This window comes from Podarcis liolepis (assembly GCF_965112155.1).
Source record: "Podarcis liolepis genome assembly, chromosome: 9".
Lineage (NCBI taxonomy): Eukaryota > Metazoa > Chordata > Lepidosauria > Squamata > Lacertidae > Podarcis > Podarcis liolepis.
In genome coordinates, this window is record NC_139564.1 from 60,005,430 (window position 1) to 60,018,642 (window position 13,213).

A 13,213-nucleotide genomic window follows, 5' to 3' on the forward strand; every position below is an offset into this window, starting at 1 on the left:
ACGGCGGCAGCAGGAGGCCCCAGTAGCTAAAGTGGTGCTTCAGGTTAAGAACAATTTCAGGTTAAGAACGAACCTCCGGAACAAATTAAGTACTTAACCCGAGGTACCACTATATTCTGAATACAGTCATACCTTGGTTTTCAAAGAGCCTAGTTCTCGAACGTTTTGGCTCCCAAACAATCAAACCCCGGAAGTGACTGTTCCAGTTTTCGAAAGTTCTTTTGGAAGCTGAACATCCAACCAGGCTTCCAATTGGCTGTAGGAGCTTCCTGCAGCCAATCAGAAGCCACGCTTTGGTTTTCGAACGTTTTGGAAGTTGAACGGACTTCTGGAACAGATTCCGTAACGACTTCCAAGGTACGACCGTATTGAATATCCTCATAATGGTTCACCTGGGCTTAGTGAGGTGTGCACTTCATACTTAAAAGTAATCATCAGGCTACTTGAACACTTGGAAAAACAACAGCAGTCACCTTGCATCAAGGGCCAGCAAGTAACACAGATCTTGCCAAATGTAAATAAGTTGGATTTACTAGTGATTTATATAGGGTTGTGTCCAGAGGTTGATTTAGGGCAGCGTGACCAGTTTCACGACACTGGGTGCTGAGCCTAGGGGGTGCTGCAGGGTGCTACAACTATGTCATAGTGAACTGAGCAGAACGGAAAGCAAGAGGTGAGGAGAACTGAATTTTGGCCTCTCACAGGGCGCCGCTAAAATTTCAAAGATCAAAGTCCACCCCTACTGTATCCAATGAAATCATTCCTTCTGTGCAAGGGCTTCCACTTGTCTAATGGAACTTATCCTTCCTTCCTTCCTTCCTTCCTTCCTTCCTTCCTTCCTTCCTTCCTTCCTTTCTTTCTTTCTTTCTCTTTCTTTTTCTTTCCCTCCCCAAAAAAACTGCTCTGGAAGGTAGGGGGAAACCCCAGAACAGATCTGGAGGCATGTGGAAGAGGGGTGAGAGGGAGGGGAAGTTTTGTTGCAGAAGTCCATGTGCGAACAGAGTGACTTCAATGGATACAACCCACAGTCTCTCAAAATGAGATAATACTACTGCGCTCCCTCCTACCCCTTCCTTTCATTAACCTTATAGTAATATAAAAGTAAGTTGTGCGTACATGAACCTAAAGATTCTCATCTGTACATCTAAAAGCCTCAAAAATAATCTTAGGACACTCATTTTCCACACAGGAAATTTTAACACTGGGCTGCTGAATAATCTGAGCTGCACAGGATGAGTCAATGGCAAAATCAGTTCAGGTCCTTAAAACATGGTCTTTTTGTCTCTCACTTACAGCAATCTATGAACTGCGGCGAAAGAAATTATAAGAAAAATCAAACAGACTCGCTTGTGAAGACGGAAGAAGAACTTTACAATTCATGTACCAATTAATACACAGAAATCAGCCCAGATCAGCATCAAATTCACTGTCTTTCCGCAGCTACAACCACTATCAAACAAACAGGCCAAGGCACCTTTGCTCACTTGCAATCAGGTTTAATCTTGAAGTCGCAAACAGAGGACTCTGGACCAGATCTGACCCATGGAAAGACATTAGATAGCAAAATCTCAGTCACCAACATAAAGTAGCAGAACTCCACCACCTTTGCGCCCTTTTCAAAGCGGGACTTCAGGAACAAATTGCTGCTGATCACAGGTTTAAGTGGACTGACTTGAAGGATGCAGCCATCGCAAGTTAGAAATGATTAGGCTTATTGCAAAGTTGAGGAAGGGATGATGATAGCTGGAATAGCTCAGTCGGTAGAGCATGAGACACTTAATCTCAGCGTTGTGGGTTCAAGACCCACCTTGGGCAAAAAGTTCCGGCATTGTAGGAGGTTAGATTAGATGACCCCTGTGGTTTCTTCCCAACTCTACAGTTCCGTGATTCTATGAAGATGTCTGTAATCACGGTTCAAGCATATATTTAATCCTTAATGGAAATCTCGTATATCTGTAGGGATAAGAACACAGACAACTATAGAAATATATTCAGTGGTACCTCGGGTTACATACACTTCAGGTTACACACTCCGCTAACCCAGAAATAGTGCTTCAGGTTAAGAACTTTGCTCCAGGATAAGAACAGAAATCGGGCTCCGGCGGCGCGGCGGCAGCAGGAGGCCCCATTAGCTAAAGTGGTGCTTCGGGTTAAGAACAGTTTCAGGTTAAGAACGGACCTCCGGAATGAATTAAGTACTTAACCCGAGGTACCACTGTAAACAGTACACTGTTATAAGATTAGTCCTACAGAAAACAATGTTTCTCTTTCTCCTTAAGAAGATGTTAAATACAAAATGACTCTTTGTGGTGACCAAAACAGGGTGGGGGGGAAATGCCCAAAATCAATACATCCCCTTCCAAGAGGCACGTTTATACTGCAAACAAACCAGGTGAAGGAAGCCAAAACAGATGAAGTAGCTAGTACAAAGCAGTGGGTCTGCCATGTCGAAATCCTACTTGATCTTCAGCAAGAATAGCTTCCCCAGTTATCCAATCAAGTAGGTCACTGTAAAGATACTTTGCATATAATTTGCTAATTACAGGTAGCAAGCTAATTGGTCTCTATAACTAGCCCTTTTTGACGACCGCTGTGGCCCAAACTTCAGGAAATAACTCGGATGGATAAATAAATGAGAGTATTACTGCCAGCAGCGAGGCCCACCAGTCGATGTTAGATTTCAACCGTTCTGGGAGCAAATAGTCTAAGTCTGGTGCTTTATTATTTTTAAACTGCGAAATAAGGTTATTGACTTCAGTTAGAGATACTGGAGGCCAGTCTGGTAAGTTTTCCAAAGATTCTGCTATTTGGTTGACCTCATCATCCCACCCAATGATAGAGTGACATTTTGACACTTTGGCACCCTATCTGCAAAATTTAACAATTCCAAAATGCAGGCGCACTTTCACTTTCGCAAGATTGAATGCACTGCCTTCGGCTGTACTTGACGGCCGATTTCAAAAAATTCCACTGGAAAAACGGTTATGTTCATGTGGAGGTGGCAGTATTGAGTCAGTGCCACATGTCTTTCTGGCTTGCACTCTTTACAAAGATTTGAGGAGTGAGATTATTACCCCTCTATTATTGTCCATGCCGGGCGCTCAGCCATTGCTACTGTGTTCTTCCTTTTAGCAGATCATGATGACCAGGTGACAGCAAAAACTGCAAGGTTTTTAGTGGGGGCGATTAGAATAAGATCCGTTATTTGATTATTGATGTACACCTCCGAAATGCATTTTGTATAGTTAAGTTTTCACCTCTGTCTTCAGTACATTTCATTTTATTGCTACAGCTAGTGGCTGATGCAAAATAAAGATTCTTCTGAACGAAGTAGCTTAAAATTACCGTACTTTTTGCTCCATAAGATGCACCTGACCATAAGACGCACATAGTTTTTAGAGGAGGAAAACAAGAAAAAAAAATTCTGAACGAAACAGTGGATGTATGATTTTTGTGGTTCATGCCATGGCCACAGCCATGATATGTGATTTGACGGTGAGATTGGGGTAGCCCAATGCAAAAATCCTGAGGATCCATGTGCTTTTACCTCCCCCCTCCCAGGCAGCCTCCTTTATCTCTAGAGTCCCTTATCCCTCCCAATTGCTTGTCGATCAGCTGCTCAGCAGTTTTCTTTCAACACCCCCTTCCCTCTTTCTAAAAAAAAAAGGCATGATCTGCTTTTCACCCCTGGGCAATTCGGCTCCAGGGACCACGCATTCGATCCATAAGATGCACAGACATTTCCCCTTACTTTTTAGGAGGAAAAAGGTACGTCTTATGGAGCGAAAAATACGGTAGTTTAATATTACTGCTGTGTTCTCTGCATAGAAGCAAAACTCTGCACTAGTGTGTCAAATTTAGCAACAAAAGCTGGATGCTGCCATAGCTCAGTGGTAGAGCATCTGCTTTGCATGCAGAAGGTCCTTGGTTCAATCTTCAGCATCTCTAGGTGGAACTTAGAATATTTCCTGCCTGAAATCTGTGTAGTCGGTGTGTTCAGTACTGAGCAAGATGGTCCATTGGTTTACTCTGTTATAAGGAAGCTTCCCATGTTCCTATAGCCAGCATGAATCATGCAAATCTGGCACCGAGGAATGACTTCCCTTGTTTTGCATAACGCCTTCTACAATTTATTTACTGATCTGCATAATTTTTGCTGCTTCTGCTAACTGATGAGAAAGAAAGACAAGAATCTATGCATGGCACTAATCCCCACCACCCCCATGCCTTAGGGACAGAAACACTGCCAAGCTGAGCAAATTCCTGAACTATACTGAGAATGGGTAAGGAAAAAATGGTGGGTTTTGGTTACAGAAATGGCCATCGGCATAGAATCTGCTATGTTCAGTCTTTGGACAAACCAAGGTGTTCAAATATTGTGCAACGTGTACAGAAATCAACTTTTCACTGCATATAAAAGGTAAGTATAAATCATAGTTATGACTGCTGATTTCTGGGGCATTGGAAAACAACTTTTGATCGAAGTTACACAGATACTAACGTTGGTATATGCTAAATATATATGGGCTCAATATCTATTTTCCTCCAATTCCTGATATACTTCTAATGTGACCTTTAGTGCTGAATACATTTCCACCAGTTTTTTGTACTCTCCTCCTGCTGCCGAAAAAGGTCATTTAAATATATTTCTAGCAAAGACTGTCATATGAAATGGAAACAGGAAAAAAAATGTACTAAAAGGAAAAATGCGAACGCATTACGGGACACTAAAAAGAAGAAGTCAGATCAGAACACATTCATCTGCTTTTAACAAAAGGAAATAAGACTTTGAAGCTCTCTTTTGTCTTGCAGATGCTATTCTGTTTTAAAGAATGACGAAATGATAAATAAGCATTTTCAGGTATGTTTCTAATTTCTGAACTTCAAGCTGCATCCTAAAATGGACTATTTTGCCTACAAGATGAATAATGGGCTTGATGAGTCTATATCTTTACACAGGGATACACAATACTTGTATGCATGGATGTTCATATTTAAACACGAAATATTTATGGTTGAATTATGCTGGTTTACTGTAATTGAGCTGGGAGTCAGTAACTCAGTTCACACATTATGCAAAGCCAAGCCATGGCTTAGCACACAAACATGCAAGTGTGCTGATTCCCAGAGAGGTGAGCTCCTCTCTGGTCTTACTGCTGCTTTCTACCTGGGGCTTAGTAGCATGTCATCTGAACATGAGGTCATTGTTCCTCTCGCTACAGACAAACCACAAGCTGTAAACCAAGGACAAACTCAAGTTCAGGTGAGTCCTACTAAGCAAAATCATAGTTTAGACATCAGTAGCATGGCATCAGCAGGACCAGAGAAGGACAGCAAGTGTGATCTGCCTTCCAGGAGCCTGCATGCTTGCATGTTCACACAATAAATGTAAGGCATAACAGTCTATAATATAACATTTACTGTTGTCTTGCGAAGCCCCATGCCTAGCACTTTGCAAGATCCATTAATCAGCTGTGCCTTTGTGTGCACCGTTTGATTCCATACTGTGTAGAAGCAAATGGATTACCTGACACCATTGTGATGTCAAGTGATTGCCCCTGCCAGTCTATAAAACTTGCCAATAGGTAGCTTGGCTTGGGGGGGGGGTGTTTAACAAACTGGCCAGCTGTCTGGATCTAGTTCCCCACCCCTGATTTTAACCCTCTGTTTTCCTTCACCTTTAGCAAATCCCCCCTCAATTACATTTCTCTGTTTCCACAATGTTCCCAAATCACTAGCTCAAAGTCTCAGGCAAATGTAGTTGAGCCAGACAAAACGCCACACACATTAGGAAGATTCCTCCTTTTCAAGGTTGAACTTGAGTCTTATTTCACAACAGTTACACAGAATGCTATAACCGGGATCTAGTATTTATACTGGGACTAGCAAATAGAGGTCTTTAACTGCTTGCCTATGTTGATTTTTCTTGATTTTAGTTTTATCTTTTGTAAACCGCTTTGAGGTAGCTGGGTTTGCTTGTTGTTTTTTACAATCCACAGGCATATAAACTTTATGAAATAAATATATATCAGAAGCTGATGTTGGCCATCCCTATTTTAAGGCTGCCTGCATGTTAACAATTCTGCAGAAGCAACAACAGCAAATGAATATTGTGGAATTGGTTGCAAAATCTGACTTCCTAAGGATCTTGCATCTCTTTTTTAGAAAGAGCAAATGTTGCAAAACAGATGCTTGAAAGCGTGTCTAAAGACTAAAGGTGTTGTTACAGTTTTCCTCATAGCTCTTTGTCCTTTACCATCAAAACTGATTATGCAAAAGGTAAGTAATTACACACAGCTTGTTTAATTTGCATAACTTATATATGTTACAGTATTCAGTGCTTTTTGCAATACAGTGGTGCCTTGCAAGACGAAAAGAATCCGTTCTGTGATTCTCTTCGTCTTGCGAAGCAAGCCCATTGACGGATTAGCGGATTAGTGCTATTAGCGGCTTATCGGCTTATCGGATCAGCTGATAAGCGGCTTAGCGGCTTAGGAAAAGGGGGGAGGGGGGAAAACCCGCAGGAACTCGCAAGACATTTTCGTCTTGCGAAGCAAGCCCATAGGAGATTCGTTTTGCGAAGCACCTCCAAAACGGAAAACTCTTTCGTCTAGCGAGTTTTCCGTCTTGCGAGGCATTCGTCTTGCGGGGCACCACTGTATCTGGCCTTTGTTGATACTGGATTTTTGAAGCACACTGCTCCTGTGTCTTACCAATTATTCCTGTACACACACAGTCCCATACTCTCCAACTTGTCTCAGATGAAAATAGGAATGTTCTATTCTACATCAGGAAGCTTCTCCTGCGTTTGATCTCCCACACACATATATGTCATATACATATACACATATACATGTTACCTTGAGCCAATTACAACCTCTCAGCCTAACCTACATTGCAGGATTGTTGTAAAGAAAAAAATATGTGAGGGAAGGGATCGGGTACAACACCTTCAACAGATAAATGGGATGAAATAAAATTTTATCTGTAATCAGCCTTGAGTCAGGGGAAAAGGCAGGAAATACTGCTGCTGCTACTACTACTACTAATAACAATAATACAGTCAAACCTCAGTTTTCAAACGTCTTGGCTGCCAAACGTTTCGGAAGCCAGATGCCAAAAACCTGGAAATGAGTGCTTCCGTTTCTGAACGCGCCTTGGAAGTTGAACAGCTTCCGAGGCGCGTTTCTCAATTTTCCCTGTTGAACTTGCCGACAGCCCTTTGATCCTCGGCTTCTGAACGTTTTGGAAGTCGAACGGACTTCCGGAACAGATGACGTTCGAAAACCAAGGTTCCACTGTAATAGAAACTGAGAATGATAAGGAACATACCAGAGAGTAAATCCGATTGAACTCAGTGGAACGCACCTCTGAGTAAAAATGCTTAGTGTAAAACTGCACAGTCTTTACCCAGTTACCTGGGAGTAAACACTATTGAATACAATGGGATTTACATCTGAGTAGACATGTAAAGGCTTGCAGTGTAAGGCTCAATTTACAATATAAACACTCCACATATTTCCTTTTTAAAAAATGCTGGCTGCTGAAGCATTGCAATTAAAGGATTTAAAGTGGATTTGTTATATTTTCCTTTAAAAATAAAAAAGGCTTTGTATGCCAGCTTCATTTACTGCCGGTATTTTATTTTCAGGATAAATAGGACTCTGTTTTTGCACGTACACACAGCAAAGGCTCCTGTTTCCAATAAGGACCAGGGGTGTGGGTGTGTGGGTGTGGGTGTCTGATCTCTCCACCATTTTTAATTGTATTCCTGAGATTTGGGGAAAAGGGGGAAAGAAAACCAGGACAGTCCAGGGTCAGATCAGAAACCAGGATGGCTTCTGTAATTCCAGAACTGTCTCTGGAAAATTGGGACACTTGGAGGGTATGTGGTCCTGGATAGCTCTCTTCAGACCCGGAGGTTCTGGGTCCCAGTTTTCCATTCCGTCAGGATATGATATAGGAAAATACAAAAAGAACTTTCTCACACTCCATGCATGTTTACATGGAAATAAGTCCCTCTGTGTTCATTGAAGTTGTTCCTTAAGTTCCATGGGCTTCAAGCAGGTACCCGCTTACCTTTCCAAATGAAACCATTGGGTCTTAAGGCAGATCTGGAACTTGACTAGAATAACTGCAACACAAAATTATTGTGTCGTTAAAAGAAGTTGCATTCTAGTCTGACTGCGACTCGGAAGGTGGCATGTGACATTTCACACACTGATTAGAATCCTATTGCAGGGTGAGGCAATGCCATATCATAAAATCTGCTTAACATTTCCCCTATATATGGCATTTGCAAGCACCAGGTTCCTCCATGCCAACCTCTAATCGTATCAAAATCTAAGATAAATTCCTGACAACAGCTCACGCTACCTACCAATAAACAGTTATTTATGCTAAATCTTCCACAATCAGCTGAGACCAGAAGAAGAAGGGGAAAGGAAAAGGAAAAGACTAGAGTCTTCTGTGAAAACTGCATCATCAATTCCTCTGGTTGAAATTAATCAGGAGATCTTAATCTGAGTTCTTCTTCAGAGAATGCTGTCTACCACAGTATGTAGGCACTGGATAAGATTAAGGCAGCCATTTTACAAGATCTTTTGACTTGTTTTCACAATTGTCTCCCCAAATGAGCTTCTGTAGAGTGGTACATTATTCCGAGGTGACTGAAATTGTGGTATTTTTTGCTTTCTGGAGGCAGCTGTGCCAAGCACGTGCAACTATATATTGCTTGAAAATAAACTTAAGAAGAGCAACCACCCACGCAAAGTCTTGTCACACTTTATGGAACACTAAATTTGTCTGCAAATAGAGGAAGTGTCCAGAGCAAATGCAGAATATAGTATATGGGCATGCAATTTCAAGAGATATTGAGTATTTCTAGAATAAAGAAAAGGGGGGAAATTCATAAAGTTTGCATGTAGGTCCACTAACCCAAATCTGGCGAACTTACTTTGGATCCAACCATTAGCTATAAAATTTACTAATGCAATGTACTCAAAACAAATAAATAATAATAACAATAATAATAAATGTGCATGCACACGTAAGCTCATACTAATAACTAACTTACGGTAGTTGGTCTCTAAGGTGCTACTGGAAGGAATTTTTTATTTTATTCTTTTATTATTATTTTTATTTTGTTTCGACTACAGCAGACCAACACGGCTACCTACCTGTAACTAGAAATATATTCAAAATTAGACAACACTTCAGAAAGTAAAACAGTTTCCATTCTTACATGTTTCAGCCATTATATGTCCCTGATTCCAGTGACATTATGTTGGAAAATATAGGAATTCATTTTACCAAAAGTCAGATACGTGTAGGCGTTTCAGGATCAAAGCGAACATGACAGCGACAAACCCCTGGTTCTTTTCATCCGTGTATCTCTCCTACTCACAAATAAATCACTGCCTATGTTTTATTTTTAACAGTAAAAGTAGCCTGTAGGAGAAAGTCGTTAAACCTTCCCCCGCTCCTGCACTTTACGTCTCCTCAGTTAGTCCATTGCTCCAGCCACAGTTCTGAATTCCCAGCTCACTTGTATCAGAGCCAAGGAAGAGAAAAACATGATTGGCGAAATGGACTGAGAGGCGTATTAAGTAATTTGTGCACACATGAGAGCTCAGTGTCCCTGCCCTTGTTTAACTGTTTTAAGTATTCCATTAAGTTACATATAGACAATACACACGCTGTAAGAATCCTGGGAACTGTTGGTTAAGGGTGCTGGGAACTGTAGCTCTGGGGGATAAATTACAGTTTCGGGATTATTTGGGGGAACAGATTTACTTTAAGCTTATGGTGTGTATCCAGACTTGAGCCCTCGCCCCACTTTATAAGTAGACACACAAATGATGGCCCCAGCATGACTAGTTTGGCCATGATGATCTGGCCAAGCTTTTGTTATTGAAAGGCAGAGAGAAAAGAACATAAAATGCTTATAGGAATGCACAGTAATTGTACGGGCCAGATTTTAAAAAATCACTATTGTAATACCACTGCTGCCTCACCCACCTTTTTGCCTGCCCTTTTTCTCTTCCATTGGTCTCTGATCCAGCACGTCATGGCAGCTGCACAAATGGAGGGGCGATTCTGTGCCCACTGCAGGAAACTATATGGAATAGGATCGCTTTCTCTCTCTAGCAGGAAATCAGTCTCATGAAATTATTCTTCTTCAGCTCACTCCATAAAGTGACCAACAGACGAAGCACATGGACAAAGAGGATCAAGCCTCAAGGGAACCGAGACTGAGATGAAAGACAATCAGGAAAAAACAGGGAGTAAGAAGAAAAAAAAACCACAGAGGAGGAGGGGGGAAACCACCAGCCTACCCTGTGACTATGAGAAAGAGGAAGTAACAAGCAGTAGAGGGAGGAAGCCCTTCTCAAGACGGACACCAGTGGTTTAGCTATCTGAGCGCCCATATGAAAACTGCCTGTGATGGCTCAGCATCTAACTATTTGCTAATCTCTTAAATAGGAGCATAGAAAGTGTTGTATTTAGATTGTTACAAACAGCAGCATTTTAACCTCCATATGCTGAAGTGAAATTTCGGAAGGCCAAATCCACAACATGCCAAATATACGCCAATTTAAAATTATTGTGTGGCGTTCCCCTCCCCACGCCCAATTCATATGTCTTTATTTCGTTCATACAAAACCTATCTGCGGAAAAACTGGCCAAGAACAAAAGGTTTATAGAATGCCATCTCCACTATAATACAGTGGTGCCTCGCAAGACGAAAAGAATCCGTTCTGTGATTCTCTTCGTCTAGCGGTTTTTTCGTCTTGCGAAGCAAGCCCATTGAAGGATTAGCGGATTAGCGCTATTAGCGGCTTATCTGCTGATCGGATCAGCTGATAAGCGGCTTAGCGGCTTAGAAAGGGGGGGAGGGAAAAAAACCAGCAGGAACTCGCAAGACATTGTCGTCTTGCGAAGCAAGCCCATAGGAAATTCGTTTTGCGAAGCACCTCCAAAACAGAAAACTCTTTCGTCTAGCGAGTTTTCCGTCTTGCGAGGCATACGTCTTGCGGGGCACCACTGTATGCTAAGGGGTTTTTCTGAGATGGTTGTAAGAAGTGATTGGCTGAGATGTTCTAATGCTACAGGAGAGTAGCGTAAGCAGTCAGATCTCCAGCTGCCATTGACTGTTCAGATCCTATAGAAGGTGATGCAAATCAAAGGGCCTAGAGTAAAAAAAAGCTGAAAGAACCCATGGTCTAAGATCATAGAAAGGAATGTGGGGTTCTTCTGGACTTAGCATTGTCCCTAAATGCCCAGACGTCAGCTGTGACCAAGGGAGCCTTTGCTTAACTGCAGTCAATGTACCAAGTATGCTTATTTCTGAGGACTGCAAATCTGGCTAGGTGGCAATATCACATCTGGACTGCTGTTGTGCACTCTCCATAGAGTTGCCTCAGAAGAGTGTCCAGAGAGTGATATTGGTTCCAAATGTAGAGTCTGGGTTGTTAATCCGGAACACACCTATTAATGTAATTGTTTTTTAAATAAGCATAAGGAGTGTGTGACTTCCTTACTGAAATCACTGGTCAAGTTCCAATTTGTTTCCAGGTTCATATCTGAAATGGCGATGATCTTTAAAGTCCTTTATGGCTTGGAACTGGGATATTTGAATGGGATATTTCTCCCATTGGAGCCTGCTAACTTCTTCTCCACAGACCCATGTGTGTATTCTTAGTTGAGACCAACAGCGCCAATTTAGGGAGGTGCAGGTGATTCCCATACACAGGGCACTGAGCTGAGGGGACACAAAACAACAACAACAACCTATATTTCTACGGATACCTACTGAGAAGATCTGTTTAAAAATGCAAAATAAAAATATTGTGAAAGTAAGAAATATTGGGGGGGGGGGGGCAAATTTTGTCTTTGAAAATTCCCTCTCACATCTTGCCAGGCTAGCTTCATTAGCTGCAAACACCAAAAGTTAGGATCCCCTCCATTAGTGAAGCTCATCTTGCTCCCTCTTTAACGGTTGCTAAAAGCTACCTGTTTTAGGATGCCCATGAATGGTTCTCATTTCCTGTACTGCATCGCTGTTGTTTTAAACTTGCTCCATAATGAAAACAGTGAGAATTGTTTCTATTGCCAATTCTTTCAGTGGCTGCATTGTATCTTTGTGTATTATGCTGTTTTAGTCTATTTATTTTAGCTTACTGTTACCTTAGTTTACCTCAAACTTTTTAAAGGAAGGGAAGCATATAATTTTAATGAATCAATAGATAGGTGCCAGGGGGTGTGTGGTGGAAACAGGAACAAAGAGATGGAAGAAGGGATGGTCCAGAGAGATGCAAATAATAGAAAATCAAAGAGATGAGTTGAAGGAGAGAGAATGAGAAAGACAGTAGTCAAGAAAGGGACAAAACGTAGAAACAAACCAGTCAACAAACTACACATGGATTGTAAATTAATAACCAGCCAAATCTTTCATTCCAAGCTTAGAGTATAGTTGGTTACGTTTTGTGCTAATATTCAACATAGCCAGCTTGGATTTCTTTTTCTTTCTCTTTTAATAGGCAAGACAATAATACATCAACAAATGATAGCAACATATTAATCATGCACAAGTCCAAGCTTGGTGCTCCTCTGAAAGCTCAAAAACTAAGAAAAACACAAAATTAAAACCCCAGAATAAGGTGCCTGCTTAAAACATTTTTGTTTAGCCAAACCATATACATAAATGATGATACATTTAAATTTCTTTTACTGTTTGTTTTAATTATCTTTTTAAAAATTAGTTGTTTTTATTGGCAATTTTCATATTTCTTGTAAATGCTTAGTTAGGGGTGTTACTACAATCAAGCAATACAGTCGTACTTTGGAAGTCAAACGGAATCCATTTCGAAAGTCCGTTCGACTTCCAAAACATTCAGAAACCAGGATATGGCTCCTGCAGCCAATCAGAAGCAATGGAAGCCCCGTCAGACATTCGGGTTCCAAAGAACGTTCATAAACCAGAACACTCACTTCTGGGTTTGCGGCGTTTGGGAGCCAAAACGTTCGAATCGCAAGGCATTTGACGTCCAAGGTATGACTGTAACTAAATGTTAGCATTTGAACCTTTCTGGTTATGGTATATGCTTCAGACACTACATAATCATAAGAATATCCACAAAATACCTACATACCTATGTGCCTTTCCAGATGTATTTTTTAAAAAACCTGTTTAAGGCCACTGCGCGGCATT

At 41.3% G+C, this 13,213-nt stretch overlaps 1 protein-coding gene across 6 annotated transcripts in view; it reads right to left on the minus strand.

The window, feature by feature from the left end:
• The window catches only part of TEC (tec protein tyrosine kinase), a 76,538-nt gene that overhangs the window by 35,935 nt on the left and 27,390 nt on the right, over window positions 1–13,213 (minus strand). Inside the window, exon 1 of one of the 6 annotated variants that reach the window (XM_083459940.1) lies at window positions 10,021–10,254. The exons of the other annotated variants lie outside the window; for them this stretch is intronic. Within the exon in view, the coding sequence (XP_083316066.1) occupies window positions 10,021–10,071 (51 nt within the window). The 5' untranslated portion in view covers window positions 10,072–10,254. Of the gene's footprint in view, window positions 1–10,020; window positions 10,255–13,213 lie in introns of those variants that run through there. 6 annotated transcript variants of the gene reach the window in all.